Source organism: Neomonachus schauinslandi, chromosome 11 (genome assembly GCF_002201575.2).
Source record: "Neomonachus schauinslandi chromosome 11, ASM220157v2, whole genome shotgun sequence".
NCBI lineage: Eukaryota > Metazoa > Chordata > Mammalia > Carnivora > Phocidae > Neomonachus > Neomonachus schauinslandi.
The window spans coordinates 72,629,525-72,654,696 of NC_058413.1; the positions used below are offsets into that span (position 1 = coordinate 72,629,525).

A 25,172-nucleotide genomic window follows, 5' to 3' on the forward strand; every position below is an offset into this window, starting at 1 on the left:
TGTGGGGCCACAAATGATCAGAAAAGAAGTCTTGAGGGGCACCTGGGTGACTCAGTCAGTTAAGCATCTGATTCTTGATTTTGGCTCAGGTCATGAACTCAGGGTCATGAGAGCCCTATCTCGGGCTCCTTACTAAGCATGGAGTCTGCTTAAGATTCTCTCCCTCTCTCTCTCTCTTTCTCTGCCCCTCCCCCCCCACACTCTCTGTCTCTCTCAAAGAAAGAAAGGAAGAAAGAAAAAAGAAAAAAAAAACTCGAGACATTTTCTCTGCAAAAAGGTGCTTTTTTTATAGCACGGGGACAGGACCTGTGGGCAGGAGCTGCACTTCTGTGTGAAGCTGGTGGTTCTAAACTTAGTGCTCAAGGGGGAAGGGACATGTGAGAGTATTAGATCATAAATGTCTTCTTCAAATTTCTACTTGTAAAACTACGTTTGCAAGATTTCTCTGGTGCTTAGCAATCAGCTCCATATTAACTATGGGTGAGATATAAAGGCAGTCAATGAGACCCTTTAAGAATGTAGGTGGGGGCGCCTGGGTGGCTCAGTCATTGGGTGTCTGCCTTCAGCTCAGGTCATGATCCCAGGGTTCTGGGATCGAGCCCTGCATCGGGCTCCCACTTGGCGGGAAGCCTGCTTCTCCCTCTCCCACTCCCCCTGCTTGTGTTCCCTCTCTCGCTGTGTCTCTTTCTGTCAAATAAATAAATAAAATCTTAAAAAAAAAAAATGTAGGAGGGGGTGGGGGAATGGGTTAGCCTGGTGATGGGTATTAAAGAGGGCACGTATTGAATGGAGCTCTGGGTGTTATACGCAATGAATCATGGAACACTACCTCAAAAACTAATGATGTAATGTATGGTGATTAACATAACATAATAAAATAAAATTTAAAAAAAAAGAATGGACTAAGAAAAAAAGAATGTAGGAGCCAGCACCTGTTTGATCCTTATCAAAGCTATGCAGCCTGTAGGTCAGCCTTTTGGGCTGATGGTAAACATTTTTCTGCTTCTATCCCTCATCAATGATAAATGAGTGCCTGGGTGGCTCAGCCGGTTAAGGGTTTGCCTTTGGCTCAGGTCATGATTTCAAGGTCCTGCTTCTCCATCTTCTCCATCTCCCTCTGCTGCTCCACCCAGCTCATGCTCTCTCTCTCTCTCCCCCTCTCAAATAAATAAATAAATCTTTAAAAAAATGATATATACATAATTCCTTAGAGTTTTGTAATATAAAATAATCTATCCTCTGTGGAATTAATACTAATGACATACTCTTGGGGACTCAGACTGAAGTTACACTATTGCTTCTTAATCTTTTAAAGTATTTACTTATTCTTAGTTACTGAGGCATGAAATGAAAATTAAGCTCATATTACGTGCCAGTTTCTATTATGCTTCCTGGAGATAGTCGCTGTCCAAGAGGTTACAACTAACAGGAAAACATATGCTAATTATGCAGTAATGATAAGCACGATTTATGTTTTTCCTCAAATTACGTCCTTATAACTCTGCAGACATGTTTCTTTAGGTGTACACCCTCAAATCTCAGCATTGTCAGAGGGCCTCTCATTGCTAAGACCAAGGGACCCATTCACTTCCTTTTCCCTACTTCTCTTCGCCGTCTTGAGCTTTCCATACTCCACCACCACAAGCAAGTTAACACTTTAAAATGCAGACGGACACCACGGACCAGCCAATCCACGCCCTCGGCACCGGGATCCCTCCCCCTCTTCCTCCCTCTCGCTGCTGGCCACGCCTCCTACAGACCAGGAAGTTTTTCCCAACGCAGCGCTAGGAAAACCGGAAGCGCTCCCCCGGAAGGCCGGAGCGCCGGCGCCTGCCAGTTGGGTTCCGGGAGACTCCGAGCCGGGGCAGGGAACTGCAGTGCATTCTGGGAAAGTCGCTTGGCCCTCAGCTTTGTGTCCCGCCCCACAGCAGGGTTTGGTTTTCCGAGGAGAGCGGAGCCACCGCGGTTCCCGGCTTGCGGGCGCTCCTCGGAGGCGCCTCTGCTTCCCACCTCGTGTTTTGGCTTGCGCGGGGGATCCTCCCGACGCCCCCCCGACGGCGCCAGCATGTCTGGAGTGCGCGCTGTGCGGATCAGCATCGAGTCCGCCTGCGAGAAGCAGGTCCAGGAGGTGGGCCTGGATGGCACTGAGACGTACCTGCAGCCGCTGTCCATGTCGCAGAACCTGGCGCGCCTGGCCCAGCGGATCGACTTCAGCCAGGGTTCGGGCTCCGAGGAGGAGGAGGCAGCCGGGACCGAGGGCGACGCGCAGGACTGGGCAGGCGCCGGGTCCAGCGCGGACCAGGACGATGAGGAAGGTAAGGCCCGTGTGTGCCGCTCGAGTCCGACGGCCGGTCTGAGGGCCCCCGTACCCGCCATGGTATTGCCACTCCGGCTTTCCCGCGCTGGGCGAGATGCGGTGCGTGGGCGAACTTTGAAAACACCCGTCCGGAAGAGTGATCGTGCTCACTGGGGTCTTTTCACAGCTGGACAATTTAGGGCGCTGCCTGCCTCTTAATGCTCCTTATCCTTCTGCACGGTTTCTTGAGTTGGAGCACTTGAGACACTGTCACTGATGAAGTCTGTAATGTGGCACATTTGGTTAAGAGGCCTGCGGTTCATATCGCTGCTGTGCCACTTACTGTCCGAGTTACTTTGCTTCCCTGTGCAATGGGGATGATGCTAATAACACCTGCTGAAAAGAGGGAGGTCTGTATTGACCGGACTATGAGGTAAGGTCTAAGAGGTGGGCGGGGGCCAAATCATGCCGAGCCAGTAGGCCAAGATAAGCATTTGGGTTTTATTAGAAGAACAACTGATAGCTTTTGGGAGGATTTTAAGTAGACAGGTGATTGTATGTTAAAAAGATTACTCAGGATCCTATGTAGCAAGTGGGTTACAGGGAAAACAAAACTGAAAGAAGGGAGACTAGTTAGGAAAGAATAGAAAAAGTATGAGTGGGTTTTGGATTCTCAATATTGTCAGGGATAAAAAATACAATTCTTGATTTGGGTATGTGCAACAGACCCTGTATAAATTTAAAGATAGATTTTTGAGCCAGTGGTGTTAGGACAGTTGGGGGTCCATTTGGGAATAAAAAATAAATACTATCTCGTACTTCACACTTCGGATTACTTCCACAAGGATTGAAATGCCAATGAAGAGAATAAAATAAAGATTGGAAGGAAGTTATAAATATAGAACTCTGGGAGCAGAAGAGACCTTAAGCAAGATAGGAAACACAGAAATTATAAAGCCAGAAAGAGAGATTAATTACATAAAATTTTAAAATAATAATGGAAAAAGATGCCACGAATAAAGTAAGAAATAATGAGAGACTGGGAAAAGTATTGGCAGCATATAGGACACAGTGGTTGCAATCCCTGATGTTCAAAGATTCCCTGCAAACTGGGGGGAAAAAAGACGACTCACTGGAAAAATAGCCTGAAGGTATAAACAGCTCACTGAAAAAGACTTCAGATCTTACTAGTAGGAAGAGGCAAATTAAAACACTCTTCTCGTGCATAACATTGGCAGCAACTTAAAAGACTTAATATTCGTGTTGGGAATGTGAATTGGTAAAACCTTTTTGGAAGACAGTTTAGCTGTTCAATATGTGTCAAAAGTATTAAATGTGCATTTCCTTTGACCCACTAAATGACAGCTAGGAATTTAACCTACAGAAAAAGTTATACATGTACACAGATGTGTGTTCAACATGTTTACCAGTACTAGCGTTAGTGAAACCAATGTACCTGTCCATTAAGTAGGAATGGTTAAACCTACTGTACGTACATGCTCCAGAATGTCACACAGTGTTAAAGAATGAAATAGATCTATATGTGCTGGCATGGAAGTATCTCTAGGATATAATTGGAGAAAAAAGCAAGTAATAGAAGAACAGAAGTAAATGTATGTAAATGCATTGAAAAACATATATTAAGAGGAGAAAATTGGGGGTGGGGAATAAAGGAAAACCTTTACTTTTTTACTCTGTGACTCTATTTGAACTCTATACAGTGAGTTGGTGAAAATTGGTGAAAATTAACGAAATGATTTAAGAGGTTGGAAGGCATGTTAACATTGTTTAATATCTGAATGCTGCTGTTATAGGTCATTTTTATTTTTGTACTTTATTTTGGAAATTCCAATTATTCAAGTTTTAAAAGCTGGAAGAAAAAGGTGTTTTGCATAAATTTAAAAAAATACTGAAATGCCTACCTATAATGTTGGAATGCTAGATTTAAGCTGTGAAAATTAGATACCATATTTGTTTTGCCATTGTAGGAATGCTAACTTAAATATTTACAGAGATTCAAGAAAGGGTGAATGGAATGGGATAAAACAGGAAATGATTTGAAATAAAAAGTCATTGTTTCTTCTTTTAGTACTTGTAACATCTAAACATTTGTCTTCTAGTCAGTATAACTAATACCTGTGAATTTCTTTTTTTCTTTTTTTTTTTAGGGTTGGTAAAATTTCAGCCTTCCCTTTGGCCTTGGGACTCAGTGAGGAACAATTTGAGAAGTGCCCTGACAGAGATGTGTGTTCTCTATGATGTCCTCAGTATTGTTAGGGATAAAAAATTTATGACTCTTGATCCGGTCTCTCAGGATGCACTTCCTCCAAAACAGGTATGTGTGGGCTTCAGTTGAGTAATGGTACCATTTTATTAAGTCCCAGGATCACTTCTCAGGCTGTGTGCCTACTGTCTCCTTTTCCTTTCATGCAAAATTAAGTCCAGACAGAGATTTAAAGACTAACCGGTTCAAAGCAAAGGCATAAAACAGCATCTCCTTTATTTATTATTTTATTAATGGCCCTGTGACCCTCAGAAGAGTTAAGTTTCATTAGTAATGTAATACTTTAAAGTATCCCAGATCTTTTTTTTTTTTTTTTAAGATTTATTTATCTATTTTAGAGAGATTGAGAGCAGGAGCTCGGGGAGGAGCAAAGGGAGAGGGACAAGCAGACTCCATGCTGAGCATGGAGCCTGTCATGGGGCTTGATCTCATTACCCTGAGATCACGACCTGAGGCAAAACTAAGAGTCAGCTGCCCAACCGACTGAGCCACCCAGGTGCCCCTAAAGTTTCCCAGATCTTAACAAATTCTTACAGCCTGGATCATTGATCTGTAGTGTGTTACACAAAAACATGATGGTAAATATGGCTTTAGAGTCAGACCGACCTGGGTTCAAATCCTGCCTCTGCCCTCACCAGCCCTGGGTCCTTCAACAGTGATTTTCTCGAAGTCTCCGTTTTCCCCCTTCAACCTCTTTTTAGGGCCTGGTTAGAAAAATTGGGCCAAATTATGGAATCTACTGAAAGCTAGGTAAAATTGTTGCAGTTTGATGAAGAGCATGTTCAGTTTTTGAACATTAGAAGATGAAAGAGAGACAACAGAAGGATGAATTGGTGAATGAAAAGCCTGAGACCAGGGAGGCCACTTAGGAGGTTCTTGAGGAAAACGAGCATCAGGTCCATGACCAAGTTAGTGGCAAGGAGAGGAAGTAACGGTTGTTTTTACCCTTTTGTAAGTGAAGTAAATTGAATATAATTACTCATGTGGTAATAGTTTCAGAATCTAGAAACACTGTGCTGGAAGACTTCTTAGAGACCATTCAGTCCGGTTCCCTTCGTTTTACGGAGAGAAAACTGAGGCCCAGAGAGTTGTGTGATGTGTTCAGATGCAGTAAAGCCAGTAGTTAGACCGCCAAGACGAGAACTCTAGCACCTTATTCCTAGCCCACAGCCTTTGCCACCTTCCTGTGCTCTGCCCACCCAGGAGTCTCCAGGAATTTCCTGAGCGCTTCAAAAACTTAGAATTAGGTCCCCTGATACGGTCAGAAGATTATTGGGACATTTTCTGAGACTTGGTGATTTTGACTCATGCAGTCAGAAGACTTTCTTGTATTAAATTTGTCTTTTTAGAAGTGTATCTGGTGACTAGAGTACACAGATTGGTGGGGATTATGGATATTTATCTATGTTTATATAATATATATATTATGATTTCTCATCGGTTTTCAAAAATCAGCCTGTGGTGAAGTGCATTAATTTTAATGCTGTGTGCTTCAGTCTTTTTTCCAAAGGCACATTAGTAGCTTGCCATAATATAAGATAATTTTACAGCTGGACTCATTGGGGTCATTTATTTATTCCAGAAATCAAGTATTATGTGCCAGCCATTGTTCTAGGGTCTGTGGACATAGTAGGTTTAACCATCATGTGGATGACCTTCAAGCAGGAATTACAGACTTTCATCAGAAGTATAATGAGCGCCACAAAGGGTGTACACATGGGTGGGGGTGGGCATGCGCACAGTGTGAGAGGGGAACCTCATCTAAGCTGGGCAGATTTGGGGTAGGTTCTGATTTGTAGTCCAGTGTGGTGTTTGTGGTTTAACATAAGTTTATTGGAGTTGACCAGAGAAATAGGTTAAGGTTACTTTTCAAAAAACAGTGTTACCTGCTTTTCCTTAATGTCTCAATTTTCTCTTGAGTAGGTATTTTATTATTAAGAGAATGTTGAAATCATTTAAAAATACAGAACTACACTACTGTTTTTGATAGAATCCACAGACACTGCAGTTGATATCAAAAAAGAAGTCGCTCGCTGGAGCAGCACAGATCCTGTTGAAGGGGGCAGAAAGACTGACCAAGTCAGTTACTGAAAACCAAGAAAATAAGCTGCAAAGAGACTTCAACTCTGAGCTTTTGAGATTACGGCAACACTGGAAACTCAGAAAAGTTGGGGATAAGATTCTTGGAGATCTGAGCTACAGAAGTGCAGGTATAGATCACTGTTAAAAACTATGCTTTTAGACTGTCGTTTGTCAAAAAACTATACAGGATTGACTGTAATGTTACATAGTCTGTAATATATTGCTTCTCTTTAATTTCTGTACCCATAAACCTGATAAGCGAAAATTACTTTTATTGTTGCCTTATATAAATATGTTTACATAATTGAATCTAAATTATTTACATAGGTACTTTTAGGTACATTTAGCAGAAAGTTTATTTATTTAATTTTATTTATTTGAGATAGAGAGCGAGAGAGAGCATGAGCAGGGAGGAGGGTCAGAGAGAGAGAGGGAGAAGCAGACTCCCCACTGAGCAGGGAGCCAGGCGTAGGACTCGATCCCAGGACCCTGAGATCATGATGTGAGCTGAAGGCAGACACTTAACTGACTGAGCCACCCAGGCGCCCCATATTTACATACTTATTTTTATACTGATTTTTTTTTTCCAAATTTTTATTTAATTCTAGTTAGTTAATATACAGTGCAATATTGGCTTCAGGAGTAGGATTCAGTGATTCATCACTTACATATAACTCCAGTGCTCGCTCATCATAACAAGTGCCCTCAACTGTGGACAAGGGGAAATGGGAGATGTTTAGTGGCTGTAGAGTTTCAGTTAAGCAAGATGAACAAGTTCTAGAGATCTGCTATACAGCACAGTGCTTAACAAATTTTGATAAGAGGGTAGATCTTAGGTTAAATGTTCTTACCACAAAACAAAAACAAAAATTAACTCAAAAAAGGACACAAGGAAACTTTGGAGGTGTTGGATATGTCTGTTACCTTGATTGTGCTGGTGGTAATATGAATGTTTGCATATTTCCAAACTCATCAAATTGCACATGTTAAATATGCATGGCTCTTGGTACAACAATTATACCTCATTAAAGATGCTTTTTAAAACAAACAAAAAAACAAGTGCCCTCAATACCCATCACTTACCTAGCCCATCCCTCACCCACCTCCCTCATCAGCCCTCTATCATTAAGAGTCTCTTATGGTTTATTTCTCTCTCTTTTTTCCCCCTGTCCTACATGTTCATCTGTTTTGTTTCTTAAATTTCACATGAGTGAAATCCTGTGGTATTTGTCTTTCTCTGACCAGCTTATTTTGCTTAGCATAATGCACTCTAGTTCCATCCACGTCGTTACAAATGGCAAGATTTCATTCTTTTTGAAAGCTGAATAATATTCTATTACACACACACACACACACACACACACACACACCCCTTCTTTATCCATTCATCAGTTGAAGGACATTTGGGCTCTTTCCATAGTTTGGCTGTTGTTCATAATGCTGCCATAAACATCGGGGTGAATGCACCCCTTCAGATCTGTATTTTTGTATCCTTTAGGTAAATACCTAGTAGTGCAATTTCTGGATCATAGGGTAGTTTTATTTTTAACTGTTTTTTTTTTTTTTTAAAGATTTTATTTATTTATTTGAGAGAGAGAGACAGAGAGCATGAGCAGAGACGGGGGGTGGGAAGAGGGAGAAGCAGCCTTCCCTCTGAGCAGGGAGCCTGATGCGTGGCTTGATTCCAGGACCCTAAGATCATGACCTGAGTTGAAGGCAGACACTTAATCAGCTGAGCCACCCAGGTGCCCCTACGTTCTGTTTTTAATTGCAAGATCTTGAACATTTTCCTGTGTTCCAAAACAGCAGGTACATATAACCACCTACTCCTCACATAATTCAGCAGCCCAGAACAACTTACTCAGATTTCTGAACTACACAAAAGGTTATCACATAAAAATCTAGGAACTGGTTGAAAAAAAGCTGGTATCCTTTTGTTCTTCTGACTGGAGTCAGAACACTTCAGTTGCAGCCTTATTATAGAAACTTATCTCCAGAAGTGTTTCATCTCTCAGGCTTAAATCTGAGGAAGTACTTTCTAGAAGTACATCCATTTCATCAAATTTATCAGCCAAATTCCATTGGAATAAAACAGTTTGATGGCCCATGGAGTTCATAGTATAATGATACCATTAGACCAAGGAGTCTTTTTTTTTTTTAAGGTAAATAACTTTTTTTCCTGCTTCCTTTCTTCCCTTTGCTTACTACCCTTACCCCATTCCCCCCAAAGCACATTTTGGATGGGGGTTTAATTTATGATTCAGTGAAATACTATATACTTAATGTATGTTAAATTAATGTGTTAACTGTTCTTATTTTCCTATTTTTAATACCCCATTAGGATCTCTCTTTCCCCATCATGGTACATTTGAAGTAATAAAGAATACAGATATTGATCTGGATAAGAAGATACCTGAAGATTACTGTCCCCTTGATGTTCAAATTCCTAGCGATTTAGAGGGGTCTGCCTATATCAAGGTATTTGTCAAGTACTTTAAGTAATTTCTTATTACTTAGCCCAGAAGTTAATTTGCTAACACCTTTTCATGTTTTTATTGTCCCATAGGTTTCAATTCAGAAACAGGCTCCAGACATAGGTGATCTGGGCACAGTCAACCTCTTCAAACGACCTTTGCCCAAATCCAAACCAGGTGTAGTTATGTTCTGCCCTCTAACTTCTGGTTCTGTCTGAGCTTACATTCCCAAATAAACTGATAATAAATGTAGAGACGAAAATAGGTACTTTGGAGTAAGAACAATTGGAAATTTATTATTTATAATCTGTTCATTAACCATTAGTGAATAGCTGTGCAGTCTTTTTTTTTAAGATTGAACTTCTTCACCAGTTTTCTCTGTGTAAAAGAAAGGAAAATTTTTGTATTTTGGAAAGGATATGCTCTAATTATAATGTTTTCTGAACTTCCGTTATATGTATCCAGATCACCATTTAAGCTAATCCATACATAATATAGTTAGATAATTGATATATACATGTGTCCCCTGTCTTTCAGGTTCCCCACATTGGCAGACGAAATTAGAAGCAGCACAAAACGTTCTCTTGTGTAAAGAAATTTTTGCACAGCTCTCTCGGGAAGCTGTTCAAATTAAGTCACAGATCCCTCACATTGTGGTGAAAAACCAGATTATCTCTCAGCCCTTTCCAAGTAAGAGCAGCCAACCCTTTCGAGTTTATAAACAGGACTTTGTGGTTTGGGGAACAGAACAGAGGGGTTAACTACATATTTGGCTGTGTTGGAACAGTAAGAGCAAAGAGGTGGCCTGCTATCCATAATGGTAGCTCATAAAGCATGCAGGGCAAACCACATTGCTAATTCCATCCTGTGTCCTAAGTAGTGTAACTGCTGGATTTTAAACAGTATATATTAAACATTTGTACTAGCAGTGCTGTTACTTGGCAGCAGTAGCTTTGAGCTGTCTGTACTAACACCATTTGTGGAAGATTTTTCAGGGACCCTATCTTACTGTCTAAATGAGATGTTAGTCAGCGGTTATTGAATACCCATAATACTCCTAAATTTGTGGAAATTGGGATTTTAATTATATTACTCTAGAGCAGTCAGACCTGCCTTGGAGATCAGTCTGTAGTTAGCTGTGCTCTTGTTTTTTATATAAATTCTGAGATGCATCTTCTTGGGTCTTGTCAAAGGAATGGGTTTTTAGAAGTGAAAAATTCCATCCTGGTTTTCATGGCAGCAAGGAAGAGTATCTGTCTTCTCATCAGTAAGACCAGATACCAGCTCTGTGTTTTTTTGTTTTTCTCAAAAATGCTGTTGTGTTTTGTTTTGCTTTCTTTAAAAGGCAAGAAGAAACTAATTAGTTAATATACAGCTTCTGTTCACCTGTCTTTAACCACATCTTAAGGTCAATTTGGATTGTTAAAATAAGTAATAGTTTGTTATACTCATGAATAGTCATTTTGGTCTGAAAATGTTAATCATGAAGCCTGATCTTCAGGTTGAGAATGGGCTCTGATTATACTTTAGGAAGACAATTGTGCTTGTCCATGTCTTAGGTGATTTGCATCTGTTCTACTTCTTTTTATAAATAGGCTTGCAGTTATTGATTTCTTTATGCCATTCCTCAAATGATAAGAAATCCCAAAAATCTGCTACTGAGAAGCAAAGTCCGGAGGACCATCTTTATGTCTTAGAGCATAATTTGCATCTACTAATTAGAGAGGTAATGAGTGAAATGTTTCTTCTTGCATTGTAGTAAGCATATCCAGTGCAGTGAATGTGTACAAGCTCCTCTCTGTGACATTCAGTGTCTGTGATATGAAAGATCTTTGCTCTGTGCTGGGGGAATACACAGATCATCAGGATTATCAGTCTCTGTTCCCAAGCACAGCTTATAGTGGTAGAAATATACTGGAAGTTATATACAGGCACGTAAGAAAAGCATGCAGGGTGCAGAGGGAAGAGTGATTCTGATTGTGTGATGGGGAAGATGTCTTGCCAGAGCCTGTAAACAGGATAATCAAGTTATTTCAGGACATATTCTGCTTACAGGTTGTCTAGAACTGTGTTTCCAGAGTGCTGGTTCACAGTTTAGGCTAATTTCAAAAGAATCCCCTGAGAAACCTAATAGAAGTATCTATTCCAGCCTCCCCTGTTTTTAATATGTAAGTATTAGTTGTTTTTTAAAATAATTTTTTAATTTGAAACTTTATGGTGACAGATGTTAGTTAGACTTGGAATGAATCATTTTACCATATATACAAACATCAAATCATGATGTTGTGTGCCTTAAACCAATATAAGTCAATTATACTTCAATTAAAAAATTAATAAAAAATGGCTGTTTTTGTTAGTTTCATAAACAGACCTTGAGTTCCATCATGATGCCTCATCCAGCAAGTGCACCTTTTGGTCACAAGAGAATGAGACTTTCAGGTCCTCAAGCTTTCGATAAGAATGAAATCAGTTCACTACAATCCAGTGAAGGGCTTCTGGAAAAAATAATTAAACAAGCAAAGCATATTTTCCTGAGGAGCAGGTAAGGGTGAACAAAGTAACTGGTTTTCTTGGAAAAGAAAACCCTTTATTAGTGACCTCGTACACATTAGTTTTGGTGTGTGCTAACCTTCTTTCCCAGGAAGAGGAGGATGGCTGCAGGGTGAGCGTTTACAGCTGGGGATGGTCCTGTCAGGTTTGGGGAAGACTTAGCTCCAGGGCCCATGTCACCTTCCAGATGGTTTCTAACACTGGCTACAGTTTTGAAAGACACCTCACTAGGAATGTGTCTAGAACTCCTAGACACACCTCCTTCAGTGACCTATCTCCTCACCTTCTAGAACTCCTAGAACTCCTCACCTTCAGTGACCCATCCACCAGAAACTTGTTCCTTAACTGATTTTAATCTTTTCTTGAAGCTTTCCGTATTTTTTGGGTGATCCACTTTTTAAAACTTTAGAAGGCACTTTCCCATATGTTGACTTATCTAGCTCTTCTTCTCTGGCGTAGGTGGTGTGAGCCCGTTTTCACTGATGGGAAGGTTGAAGCCTAGCGAAGTGTAGCTCGCTCCAAGTTAGACAGCTGAAGAGTAGCACAATCAGGCAGTACGCCCAGGTCTGTGTAGCTCCGAAGCTCATGCTCAGCTCATGCTCAGCTCATGCTCAGCTCGCTTCTGTACACATTATTTACAAAAGAACTTAGCATGATTGGACCTCAGTGTATCTTTTTCAAGTGCTAGAGGTGCTCTTGTATTTTATTTTTGGTCCTTGGTGAAGAGGGCTGTTTGTACATCTTTCAGAATTTTCGAGTGTGGGCTCACTCTGCTCTGGGTGATAGTTTATTTTTGATTTTCATTTTTTCCTGCTAAGGCAAGTCATGGTCTTAATGGCACATTAGTTTGTTGTCTTTGAGTGGAAACTTACGTCTGCAGCTTTTAGTAAAATGAATTAGGAAGACATGTTAGTGAAGAGAGCATGATGCATTTGGGGTAAAAAATGTGTCTAAGCCAGGGCTCAGTCACCTGCTAACTAACTTCGGTTTCCATGTCTTTGGCCCTCCACCTATTTCTCTGTCAATTAGGGATACAGGAGTCTGGTCTTAGGATCAAATTAAATAATGTATGCAGAAGTTCCTTATAAACAATCAAATATGGTAGGTGACTATTGTTACTTTCACTTGTGCATTTCAATTATAGAAACCTTTAACCAAAAGTCAGGGGCATGGAAGTAGCTATTTTTAGAACCATTATACATTTCAGAGTATTAGTTACAGTCTTGGAAGCAGCAAAGCTTGTAAAATGTTCCCGTTTTCCCCAGTTATGAAAATAATGTTCCAGTGTATCAGCCTCATCTGTATAAATAGCGTACACAGCAAGACCAACTATTAACATGCTCGTGTGTTTTGATGTATGTGCGCCAGGGTGTATCTTTAAAAAAAAAAAAAAATCTGGATTCATAAAATTTTATGTCCTGCCTTCACTTAATATTGTAAATTTTTTTCATCTTTCATTAGATGTTTTTCAGAGATACTTTAATAGCTGTGTAATATCCCATTATGTGAATATTCCCTGATTTCTTTTATCAATTCTCAATTGCCAGATAGTTTTTATTTCCAGTTTGTTGACACCTAATACTAAGATGAGCGCTCTCCTATACATACCTGTCTGCTGTAGGAATTTCTGAAGCGCTGTCAAGGAAACAAGTCACGGAAAAGGAAAAGTTAAGGGGTTGAAAGAAACCAGTACCAGAGCAGACGCAGTAAAAGCGCAAATCCCAAGCCCGTTTATGTAAATGCTCCTTGTCTTCAGTGGCTGTTTGCATTTCTTCTGGCCTTTTCCTTCTCTTCCCAATCAAGTGCTAGAATCAGAGAATTGGAAACCGAGGACCTCCAATAGTTTGGTTAACTTTCATGATTTATGCTTTTTCTGGGTAGTGGCTGTTGATTAGTGTGTATAAAAAGGAAGGATTCCTGGCTCTAGGGTTACACTCCCAGGTTTTTGGCTCTGGTAGGCTACCAGTTTTGTGCCCCAGCTCACGGGTGGGTAGCCTTAGGCAAATTACTAAGCATTGCTAGACTGAAAAGTAGGGGTAATAATGGTATGTATTTGACAGGGTTGTTAATGAGATGAAACGATAGCACTCATGAAAGCACTTATTCCAGTCTTTGGTGCATAATGAGGACTTGAATCCTATCTCTCATGTGTACATATCATATTTATCTTTCTTGGCGTGTAAAGTTTTCGTTGTGCAGAAAGTCTCTTTGGCTTCTCAGGAAAATGGTTGTCATTCCGTGACAGTAATGGGTCTCAGCTGTGGGCGTGTCCCGTGTTACTGGGGACCAAGGACTGCCATCTGTGAGTGATTTATATTCTTTTCAGTGCTGAGGTTTGTACCCGGGAAGTACCCTTCTTCCTTGTGTTCTGACAAGCTTTCCTGAGAAAACAAATGGGAGTTCAGAGGCAGTAAGCCTGTGCGTGAGCGTGTGTCATAGTGGGGCGCCAGGCACCCACACGCTGGGCGGCCTGAGGAGGCTCTTGTCACCTCATCTGACCCTTTTTAAGAAAAGTCTGCTTTTCAAATGTGGTCCTTCCGAAAAGTAGTCCTCTCATTTTCACATAGCCATAACGTTGATAAGTGATTTATAACCTTACTCTTTTATATGATGACTTTTTAAAAAATGTCGACTTCTTTTCTTTAAAAGAACTGCTGCGACCATTGACAGCTTAGCAAGTCGCATTGAGGACCCTCAGATACAGGCTCACTGGTCAAATATTAATGATGTTTATGAATCTAGTGTGAAGGTTTTAATCACATCACAAGGTTATGAACAGATATGCAAGTAAGTATCAAAAATAAGTTATTCATTTAAAATGTTAAGTTGCTTTTTATGTGTTGATGTTTGTTGAGTGACTACATAGAGATTTTTGGATTTTATTTGCTACAGTGGCATAACATTCTGGTAAATGACATCAACTGTAGAGTGTGAGGATGAGAGGTAAGAAGGTCTGAAATAGTCTCCGTTAGGTGAATGTGACGTGTTTGAGTTGTGGTTAAAAAAAAAAAAAAATGAACCTCCTCATTGAGGGAGAGGCTACCATACCTCAGACTGATACGCTTCAGTTGCTGCCTGGAGGCTGTGGTGGTGAGTCTGGGCCATTTATATTAGAGCCTATACTCTCCACATTGTGCCTGAAGCAGCCTAAGTTTTGTAGCTCTCTCATGGTGTGGGGCTAAACTTAGTCGAATCCAGTTCATGATTATGCCCTTAAAATGGGGCTGAGAGCTCTGTCCATCAAGGGGGTGAAATGAATTTTGACCCCACTGTTCACAGAGAAGCATTCTTCCTGATTTACATCCACAAAGCACAAGCTAATATACAGAGAACAAATTGGTGGTTGCCAGAGGTGGTGGGGGAGGGGATAGGTAGGAGGGGCAAAATGGGTAAAGGTGTTCAAAAGGTACAATCTTCCAGTTATAACATACAAGTTCTGGGATGCAATGTACAGCATGGTGACTACAGTTAATAATACTTTGTTGTATATTTGAAAGTAGCTAAGAGAGTAGATCTTAAAAGTTCTTATTACCACAGGAAGAAAAATGGGTAGCATGTGAGGTGATGGGTATTAACTGAACATACGGTGATGATCATTTCACAATATATACACTTACCAAATCATTATGCTGTACACCTTAAACTAATCGATGATATATGTCAGTTATATCTCAATAAAACTGGAGGGAATAAATGAAGTTAATAAAATTAGCAAGTAGCCATGAAAGGCATTTTTGGCCTCCATTTGAGCCTCGTTGAAATTTGACAACTGGCAGGATATAGTTGAGTGCCCTTCCCCAGGTCAGTGTGAGTGAGCCCCTAGCAAACATTTATCAAGGTCCATGAGTGCCTGTTATTTTTCAAACTTTAGTTGCTTATTTCAGGCAGACCTAACTAGCCACAGTGGTCTCTCCAGTGAGCAAAAACACACTGGGAGCAAAATCACCACTCTCAGGTGTAGGGGAGTATAATATCCTTAAATTGCTCTTTTTTAATATCAAGGCTTTAATTCACTTTTTTAAAAGCAAAAAATAGTCAATGAGCATGATTTAAAAGATTGAATATAGAAGACAGAAGAATATACAATGGAAATCAGTCTTGCAGCTTCCAGGGAAAGATGGTGAGGTGAAGGTGGATCATGGTTTTCTGCCCCATACCTAAAGAAACAGAATAATTGGGGTGACTTGGGGTGTGGTGGGAGAGTAGCTGTTCAGTAAGATAAAACAAGTTTGGCATGTATTTTAACTGTTACAGCTGGGTGATGGTGCCATTGACTTTCATGATAATATTCTTATATATATTACTATATATACAGAATCTATAGTACTATATACTTGTGTTTGTGTTTAAAAATGTCCATAATAAAATGTTAAGAGAAAGAGTGAGCACAAAGGAGTGGAAAAAAAAAATATATCAGCATTAAGTTATTTACATTTAGAACTAAGACCAAACAAATGTGAGGTTATGGTTACAGGACCCAGGGTTGTAAACTTCAGTGAAGAAGAGTTAGTGATAAACGTAACCTTGATAGCATCAGGAGGGAAAGGAAGTGGTAGAATACCCCCCCCCTTTCCTCATCCTTTATAGCTGGGGTCAACTTACGCTACTTAAAGTTGAAAGTAATTCTCTTAGAACTTCCCAGGAACAAGCATTTCCTTTCCTTTCCCTTTCCCTTTCCTTTCCAGTTGAGAGCGAGACTGAGAGAGCATGAGCCAGGGGAGGGGGGAGCAGAGGCAGAGGGAGAAGCAGACTCCCTGCAGAAGGACTGCCCGAGAAGAGGAGCAGTGGATTCCGGTGGTTGGCTGGAAAGCTGTGCTTCCTCGCGTGCAGCCTTCTGAGCAGACTGGTGCTCAGTATGGCCTGGGGGAGTCGGGTGGGAGTCTGATGGTTAGGTTGAACCCGAGAAAACCCCCTCTTCCCTGTGGGTGTTAGCGCAGGTTATCCAAATTGGTATTTTCTGTTTCTTTGATGTTAAGGTTTAATGTTGGCGGCACTGTATAAGGTAATTTTGAACATTTCTGATTTTTAGTATGTGTGTCTATAAAGGTCCATCCAGCTGCAGTTGAATATCGGAGTTGAGCAGATCCGAGTTGTACACAGAGATGGAAGAGTGATTACACTGTCTCATCAGGAGCAGGAGCTCCAGGATTTTCTTCTGTCCCAGGTAAGGGTTGCAGATGTCAAGTCCTGAGCCTCTTCCTCTAGTAACTGCTTTAAAGAACAAAGTGAGTAAGAAGTAGTTCCAGTATATTAAGTTATAAAAAGAAAGCCAGTTTTTTCTGCCATTTATTTAATTTCTAGTGCACATTTTACAACTTATGGGTTAACTGAAAATTTTGATAAACTGTCCTAGATTTATTTCCAGTTAGTTTGTGTTTAAGATGAAGGACCAGGGGTGCCTGGGTGGCTCAGTTGGTTAAGCGACTGCCTTCGGCTCAGGTCATGATCCATCGAGTCCCACATCAGGCTCCTTGCTCGGCAAGGAGTCTGCTTCTCCCTCTGACCCTCCTCCCCTCATGCTCTCTCTCTCTCTCATTGTCTCTCTCTCAAATAAATAAATAAAATCTTAAAAAAAAAATGAAGGACCAGCTCTGGGATTACAAACTTTTTATTTCTCATGTTTGTCAAGGTTTACAACCCCTTTGGGACCACATAAAAGTAAAGAAATATTAACCCCAGAAAACCAGGGAAGGGGAGATCCGATAGAAAACCATAATAGTGGAATATTCTACTTAAGCCCTAAGAAAGAGTTCTTCAATATTATGGGACGGCATGGAAAGTGCTGGGTTCTAAACGTTCCAGTTCCACTTTGTGACACTGGACAAATTTCTGGACCTCTCTTTCCTGTTCTATAAAATTAAGAACAGTATTTTTCCTGTGTTCTTCATGGAGTTATGATCCAATGAAAAATGGAGTTGTGGGAGAAAGAATAGGTTTAGAAATGCTAATATGCCTTTCACAAAATACACATTTATCTTTTACATAAAATTTTTTTAAAAAAATACTGATGCTCTCCATCCTAGAAGCAATAATCTTTTATACTGACTTGCTTCTTTGGTGCCAAGTAAATAAAATGCGTTTGTGAGGTATGGCAGCTCTTGGTTTACATCTAAAATGACTTTGGTTACCTTAAGCATACATAGAAACATATTGGAAGGCTGGTGGGAATCGATGGGAAGGCTTGCAGACCCTGACGCTCCTGCCTTCCTCACTAGTGGCAGAATGCACTCCCCAGTATATCAGTCCGGATCTTAACAGGAAGTAGGTGGCACGCTCAGTCATTTTACTAAGGATTTACAAAAGTGTGGGTGTTGGAGAACACCAGGGAGAGCGTGGTAACCTAGTGCTAGTAATAACCAGGTAACCAGGCCTGGGGGGCTTAGTGGTCACCAGTCCTAGGCCAGAGAGATAAGGGGAGGGCGTATGGGTACCCTGAAGGAGAGAGTCCTGTGGAACAGGCCACTCGGAGAAAACCAGTTGCCTTCTGTCACAGGATACAACCTCACAGGGGAGGGTACTGGGCGAATAAATGCCCCGACCTTACTTTCCTCCTCGCCATCCTTCTGGCTCCCATTACGTGGGTGGCTCCCGTTATCTGAACCCCACCCAGAGCCAGATGATGGAACCATATGGGTGATCCTCCCTGGGCTGAGTAGGATGGCGAGTGGATTTGGAAGATATCCACCCCCTGCTACTTTGGATGTTGCTCCACATTTGGTGATCCAGGTGGGAGTCTCCACTTGGCCAAGTTTAGGTCCTGTTCCTGTGCTCCAGCCCAGTGGACAGGGAAGACGAGTCTCAGGCTATTTTAGCCTCTGCAGTGGAAGGTGGGGTCCTCCCGCCGGTAGTCACAGAGGAGGATTCCCGTGCGAGGCAGTGAGCACCCCAAGGAAAGTTTACAATCATGATGTCAGGTTTACTGCAAAGTAAATCTCCATGGTGATTATGTGTAAAGTTGCCTTTTTCATTTACAGATGTCACAGCATCAGGTGCATGCAGTTCAGCAGCTCGCCAAGGTCATGGGCTGGCAGGTGCTCAGCTTCAGTAATCATGTGGGACTTGGGCCCATAGAGAGCATTGGCAATGCGTCCGCCATCACCGTGGCCTCCCCGAGCGGCGACTATGCTATATCAGGTACTGGCCACTGCCCCGAATGGGAAGAGATCTTCGGGAGTTTGGCCTTAATGTTTACCTGTACTAGCTGGATGTACTTCAGAGTAATTTCTCTCTGCAGTGAGTTCATATAGGAGTTACACTGAACACTTATCTGATCACGGCTCTTATTCAGAGCAACAGATTATTAATTCTTTCTAGTGATCATAAAAAATGTTTTGTTTGGTGACACATTTTCCTAAGAGCTCTGAAAACTTCTTTCATCATTGTTACCCTGCAGTTCAGAACCTTTGATGGATAAATGCTTTTGGAAAATGTACTGCTCAAACAGGCCAGTCACATCCGATCCCAAAGATGTAAAGGGATGGAGCAGAGAGGAGAGGTGATTTTTAAGCACCCATTCTGACTAGGGCACTTTAATAAACACACGTATTATCTAGTTGAAAATGATACCTAGTTGAAAATGAAAACTTAAGGCTTTAGTGTGGTCTTTTCTAATACCTGCTCTAAATATTTGAAAGTATAATTAGAAAATTTTTCCCACAGAATCATAGCTTGTGCGTCTGCAGGCTTGGTCATTGCTAGGTCTTTACTGATAAGAGTTTTAAAATGCCCATTTCTTCTTTGCTGAGTGATGAAGCCTCATTAAAACCTGAAGTTCTTAATTCAGAATAATCTTGTCTTCATCTCGCCCAGTCCTGATTCCAAGTGTTTGAGTTTCATTATATATTAGGTGGTATCAAATGTTATTTAGAAAAAAATAAATTGGTTTTCTAAAATAGATAGGACATTTGACTTTCCTAAGCCAGAATTCATCTTGCCGCATTTTTATGGTACAAACAGTAATTCATGAATATTTATACCATGTAAATAAGCAAGCTTTTTGGGTTTTGGGGGGGAGGGCGGTTGGCATATTAAAAGTGACAAGCACTTTTATTTTCTTTTTATTATTTTTTAAAATTTTATTATGTTAGTCACCATACATCATTGGTTTTTGATGAGGTGATCCACGATCCATTGTTATCGTATAACACCCAGTGCTCCATGCAGAACGTGCCCTCCTTAATACCCATCACTGGGCTAACCAAACCCCCTCCCCCCTCCCCTCTAAAACCCTGTTTGTTTCTCAGAGTCCATAGTCTCTCATGGTTCATCTCTCCCTCCAATTCCCCCCCATTTTTCCCTTCCTTCTCCTAATGTCCTCCATGCTATTCCTTATGTTCCACAAACAAGTGAAACCATATGATAATTGACTTTCTCTGCTTGACTTATTTCACTTAGCATAATCTCCTCCAGTCCCATCCATTTGATGTAAAAGTTGGGTATTCATCTTTTCTGATGGCTGAGTAATATTCCATTGTATATATGGACCACATCTTTATCCATTCATCTGTTGAAGGGCATCTTGGCTCTTTCCACAGTTTGGCTATTGCGGACATTGCTGCTATGAACATTGGGGTGCATATGGCCCTTCTTTTCACTACATCTGTGTCTTTGGGGTAAATACCCAGTAGTGCAATTGCTGGGTCATAGGGTAGCTCTATTTTTAAATTTTTGAGGCATCTCCACACTGTTTTCCAAAGTGGCTGTACCAACTTGCATTCCCACCAACAGTGTAAGAGGGTTCCCCTTTCTCCACAACTTCTCCAACATTTGTTTCTTTCCCTGTCCATTTTTGCCATTCTAACTGGTGTAAGGTGGTATCTCAGTGTGGTTTTGATTTGAATTTCCCTGATGGCTAATGATGATGAACATTTTTTCATGTGTCTGTTAGCCATTTGTATGTCTTCTTCAGAGAACTGTCTTTTCATATCTTCTGCCCACTTTTTGGCTTATTTGTTTTTTGGGTGTTGAGTTTGAGAAGTTCTTTATAGATCTTGGATACCAGCTCTTTATCTGTAGTGTCATTTGCAAATATCTTCTCCCATTCCGTGGGTTGCCTCTTTGTTTTGTTGACTGTTTCCTTTGCTGTGCAGAAGCTTTTTATCTTGATGAAGTCCCAAAAGTTCATTTTTGCTTTTGTTTCACTAGCCTTTGGAGATGTATCTTGAAAGAAGTTGCTGTGGCTGATGTCAGAGAGGTTACTGCCTATGTTCTCCTCTAGGATTTTGATGGATTCCTGTCTCACATTGAGGTCTTTCATCCACTTTGAGTTTATCTTTGTGAATGGTGTTAGAGAATGGTTGAGTTTCATTCTTCTGCATGTGGCTGTCCAATTTTCCCAGCACCATTTATTGAAGAGACTGTCTTTTTTCCATTGCGTGTTTTTTCCTGCTTTGTCAAAGATTATTTGACCATAGAGTTGAGGGTCCATATCTGGGCTCTCTATTCTGTTCCATTGGTCTATATGTCTGTTTTTCTGCCACTACCATGCTGTCTTGGTGATCACAGCTTTGTAATATAGCTTGAAATCGGGCAACGTGATGCCCCCAGCTTTGTTTTTCTTTTTCAACATTTCCTTGGCGATTTGGGGTCTTTTCTGATTCCATACAAATTTTAGGATTGTTTAGCACTTTGAAAAATGTCATTGGTATTTTGATCGGGATGGCATTGAAGGTATAGATGGCTCTGGGCAGCATAGACATTTTAACAATGTTTATTCTTCCGATCCGTGAGCATGGAATATTTTTCCATCTTTTTGTGTCTTCTTCAATTTCTTTCATGAGTGTTTTGTAGTTCCTAGAGTATAGATCATTTACCTCTTTGGTTAGGTTTATTTCGAGGTATCTTACGGTTTTTGGTGCTATTGTAAATGGAATCGTTTCTCTGATTTCTCTTTCTACAGTTGCATTGTTAAAGAAAGCAACTGATTTCTGTGCATTGATTTTGTATCCTGCCACATTACTGAATTGCTCTATGAGTTCTAGTAATTTGGGGGTGGAGTCTTTTGGGTTTTCCACATAAAGTATCATGTCGTCTGTGAAAAGAGAGAGTTTGACTTCTTCTTTGCCAATTTGAATACCTTTTATTTCTTTTTGTTGTCTGATTGCTGTTGCTTGGACTCCAATACTATGTTGAACAATAGTGGTGAGAGTGGGCATCCTTGACGTGTTCCTGATCTTAAGGGAAAGGCTCTCAGCTTTTCCCCATTGAGGATGATACTCGCTGTGGGTTTTTCATAGATGGATTTTATGAACTTGAGGGATGTTCCCTCTATCCCTATACTCTGAAGAGTTTTAATCAGGAAAGGATGTTGTATTTTGTCAAATGCTTTTTCTGCATCAATTGAGAGGACCATATGGTTCTTCTCCCTTCTCTTATTAATGTGTTCTATCACATTGATTGATTGGCAAATGTTGAATCACCTTTGCATCCTGGGGATAAATCCCACTTGGTCGTGGTGGATGATCCTTTTAATGTATTGTTGGGTCCTATTAGCTAGGATTTTGTTGAGGATTTTGGAATCCATATTCATCAGGGATATCAGTCTGAAATTCTCCTTTTTGATGGGGTCTTTGCCTGGTTTGGGAATTAAGGTAATGCTGGCCTCATAGAATGAGTTTGGAAGTTTTCCTTCTGTTTCTATTTTTTGAAACAGCTTCAGTAGAATAGGTATTATTTCTTCTTTGAATGTTTGGTAGAATTCCCTAGGGAATCCATCAGGCCCTGGACTCTTGTTTTTTGGGAGGTTTTTGATCACTGTTTCAATCTCGTTACTGGTTATTGGCCCATTCAGGTTGTCAGTTTCTTCCTGTTTCAGTCTTGGCAGCTTATAGGTTTCCAGGAAGGCCTCCATTTCATCCAGATTGCTCAGTTTATTGGCATATAGTTGTTAATAATTTCTAATGTTTCTATTTCCTTGGTGTTAGTCGTGATCTCTCCCCTTTCATTCATAATTTTATTAATTTGGGTCCTTTCTCTTTTCTTTTGGATAAGTCTGGCCAGTGGTTTATCGATCTTATTAATTCTTTCAAAGAACCAACTTCTAGTTTCGTTGATCTGATCTACTGTGTTTCTGGTTTCTAATTCATTGATTTCTGCTCTAATTTTAATTATTTCTCTTCTAATGCGTGGCTTAGGCGTCGTTTGTTGCTTTTTCTCTAGTTCTTTAAGGTGTAGAGTTAGTTGGTGAATTTGGGATTTTTCTATTTTTTTGAGTGAGGCTTGGATGGCTATGTATTTCCCCTTAGGACCGCCTTTGCAGTATCCCATAGGTTTTGGACCGATGTGTTTTCGTTCTCATTGATTTCCATGAATTCTTTAAGTTCTTCTTTGATTTCCTGGTTGACCCAAACATTCTTGAGCAGTGGTCTTTAGCTTCCAAGTGTTTGAATTTCTGCCAAATTTTTTCTTGTGATTGAGTTTCAGTTTTAAAGCATTGTGGTCTGAGAATATGCAGGGAATAATCTCAGTCTTTTGGTATCGGTTGAGACCTGATGACAAGCACTTTTAAACAAGAGATTTCAAGTTGGTAGACAAGGTTTTTGTATTCATGGTAGAATGAAAGTTGTGGGACTCTTGTTTTCTAGTTTGGAAATTGACTATTAATATTTTGGTTTTGCTCCACAGTTCGTAATGGCCCTGAAAGTGGCAGCAAGATCATGGTTCAGTTTCCCCGTAACCAGTGTAAAGATCTTCCAAAAAGTGATGTTTTACAAGATAGCAAATGGAATCATCTTCGTGGACCATTCAAAGAAGTTCAGTGGAATAAAATGGAAGGTCGAAACTTTGTTTATAAAATGGAGCTGCTTATGTCTGCACTTAGCCCTTGCCTACCATGAGTTTTGTTTCCAGAACAGTTTCTAGATTATTTTTTTCCAGAGAAGTTTCCAGAAACTGACTTGAGAAGATGAACTATAAGCACAAGGAAGAGAAATTTTCCAAAGGAGTATTGTTTAAAAAAAAAAAAAATAGCAAATGTTTACCTAGCATTTTGAAACCTTTCACTTTATAAGTGCCAAGTGCTTTGAAATGCAGATGCTCATGTACAGTTACAGGGTATGTAGTATGGGGAGATGCAAAACAACTTTTTTTATGCAGTTGAAATGTTACTAATTTATGGGTTTGAATTCAACTTTTTAAAATATTCCTTTGATGTTGACATCAAATAAAGCATATGGTTAAAAATTCCAGATATTCTCTGAACTCTTAACAACCTTTAATCAACGTGTCTCATTCCACTGTTTGTTAAAAAGATTGCATAAGAATGTTTGAACACTCGTGAGTCAGCATTCCTGCAGGAGTGCACTCACCCCGTAAGCCAGTGGAACAGAGGATGCGCCTGCAGGGGGAGCCCCTCCTCCTAGAGCTGCCAACGGGGGCACTTGTCTCAGCAAATCAAGTATCTCACTGTCTTATGTATGCCCGGGTCTGACCGAAACAGGTCAGAGCTGTTTGAGAGCTTCCTAGAAGGTGCCAGCTGAAGGCCTGAGGGCAGAATGTATCTCTGGGGCTTCCTCGGGTCCCCTTTTGGTTTCTTCCTCCCCATGAATGACCTCTGTCCATTCGGACCAGATGTGCTTACACCTCGCCCCACCTGCCCCTGCCTCCCCTCAAGAGCTCCGGACTCCTCTTCCAGTGAAAGGCTTGTCTTTACTCCATCGGCGTTCTTTCCTGAGGGGAAAATACTGATGGATCAGTGAATTGATTACGTTTTACAAATAACATGTTTCAACTTCCTGGAACTAGTCCCCAATCCCAAAATGTGCCCAAGGAACGTCCCTCCATAAGAGACTTAGGTTGATATGGGTCTTTTGGAACCACTATAAATAATGCATAAGTTAGTGTTTTCCTGATGAGAAAGGCTTTCAATTTTTTAAAAGAGACCCTTTTAATCATTCATAAGATGACTGTGAAGTAACTTTAAAAGGTTTCTGTATTTCTCCCTTTTTCTTTTAAAAGAAAAATGGAGCTTGTAAGCCCTCAAATACCATAACATCTTTGTGTTTGCTTTTTTGTCCTCTTGATCAAGATACTGCATCTTCCTTTCCATGGAAATTTTTAAAAAATTGGTCTGAATCTAAATTATAAATCTGTATAAATCTTTTCATGGTGGCCCACAGAAGTTGCCTTATAGCTAATTATCCTAAGCTCATCTGTACAGCTCTACTCCCACGAGGAGCCTTAGGTGATTTTGAAGCTCACATACTAATACAGCAAATCTCAAAGGACTTCTGCCAGGGGACTAGTTATTTTAATTTCCGTCCACTGTAGGTTGATACTTCAGTAAAGATGATAATTAGAAAAATTAAATTTTAAAGATACCAAATAAAAGCCCTCTCCTTTTATTATGATAGACATAAGATGGCTATCAAACAAACATTTCTGAATGCTTTGTTGGCCCTCGTCATGAGCGGGTACAACAGGACCACGCTGAGTGGAGCGGAGAGTGCACACACACATAGGACCACTTCTTCTCTTAAACTTCATTTGA

At 40.5% G+C, this 25,172-nt stretch overlaps 1 protein-coding gene across 1 annotated transcript; it reads left to right on the forward strand.

Moving 5' to 3' along the window:
• The first annotated feature begins 1,902 nt into the window (after positions 1-1,902).
• MED17 (mediator complex subunit 17) lies at positions 1,903-23,869 on the forward strand. Its single transcript, XM_021679083.2, has 12 exons — positions 1,903-2,315; positions 4,465-4,631; positions 6,571-6,790; positions 9,004-9,140; positions 9,229-9,313; positions 9,674-9,826; positions 10,732-10,862; positions 11,494-11,678; positions 14,336-14,473; positions 16,733-16,850; positions 18,661-18,820; positions 23,309-23,869. The coding sequence occupies exons 1-12, from the start codon at positions 2,066-2,068 to the stop codon at positions 23,518-23,520; spliced, it is 1,956 nt and encodes a 651-aa protein (XP_021534758.1). The 5' UTR covers positions 1,903-2,065; the 3' UTR covers positions 23,521-23,869.
• The last annotated feature ends 1,303 nt before the right edge of the window (positions 23,870-25,172 follow it).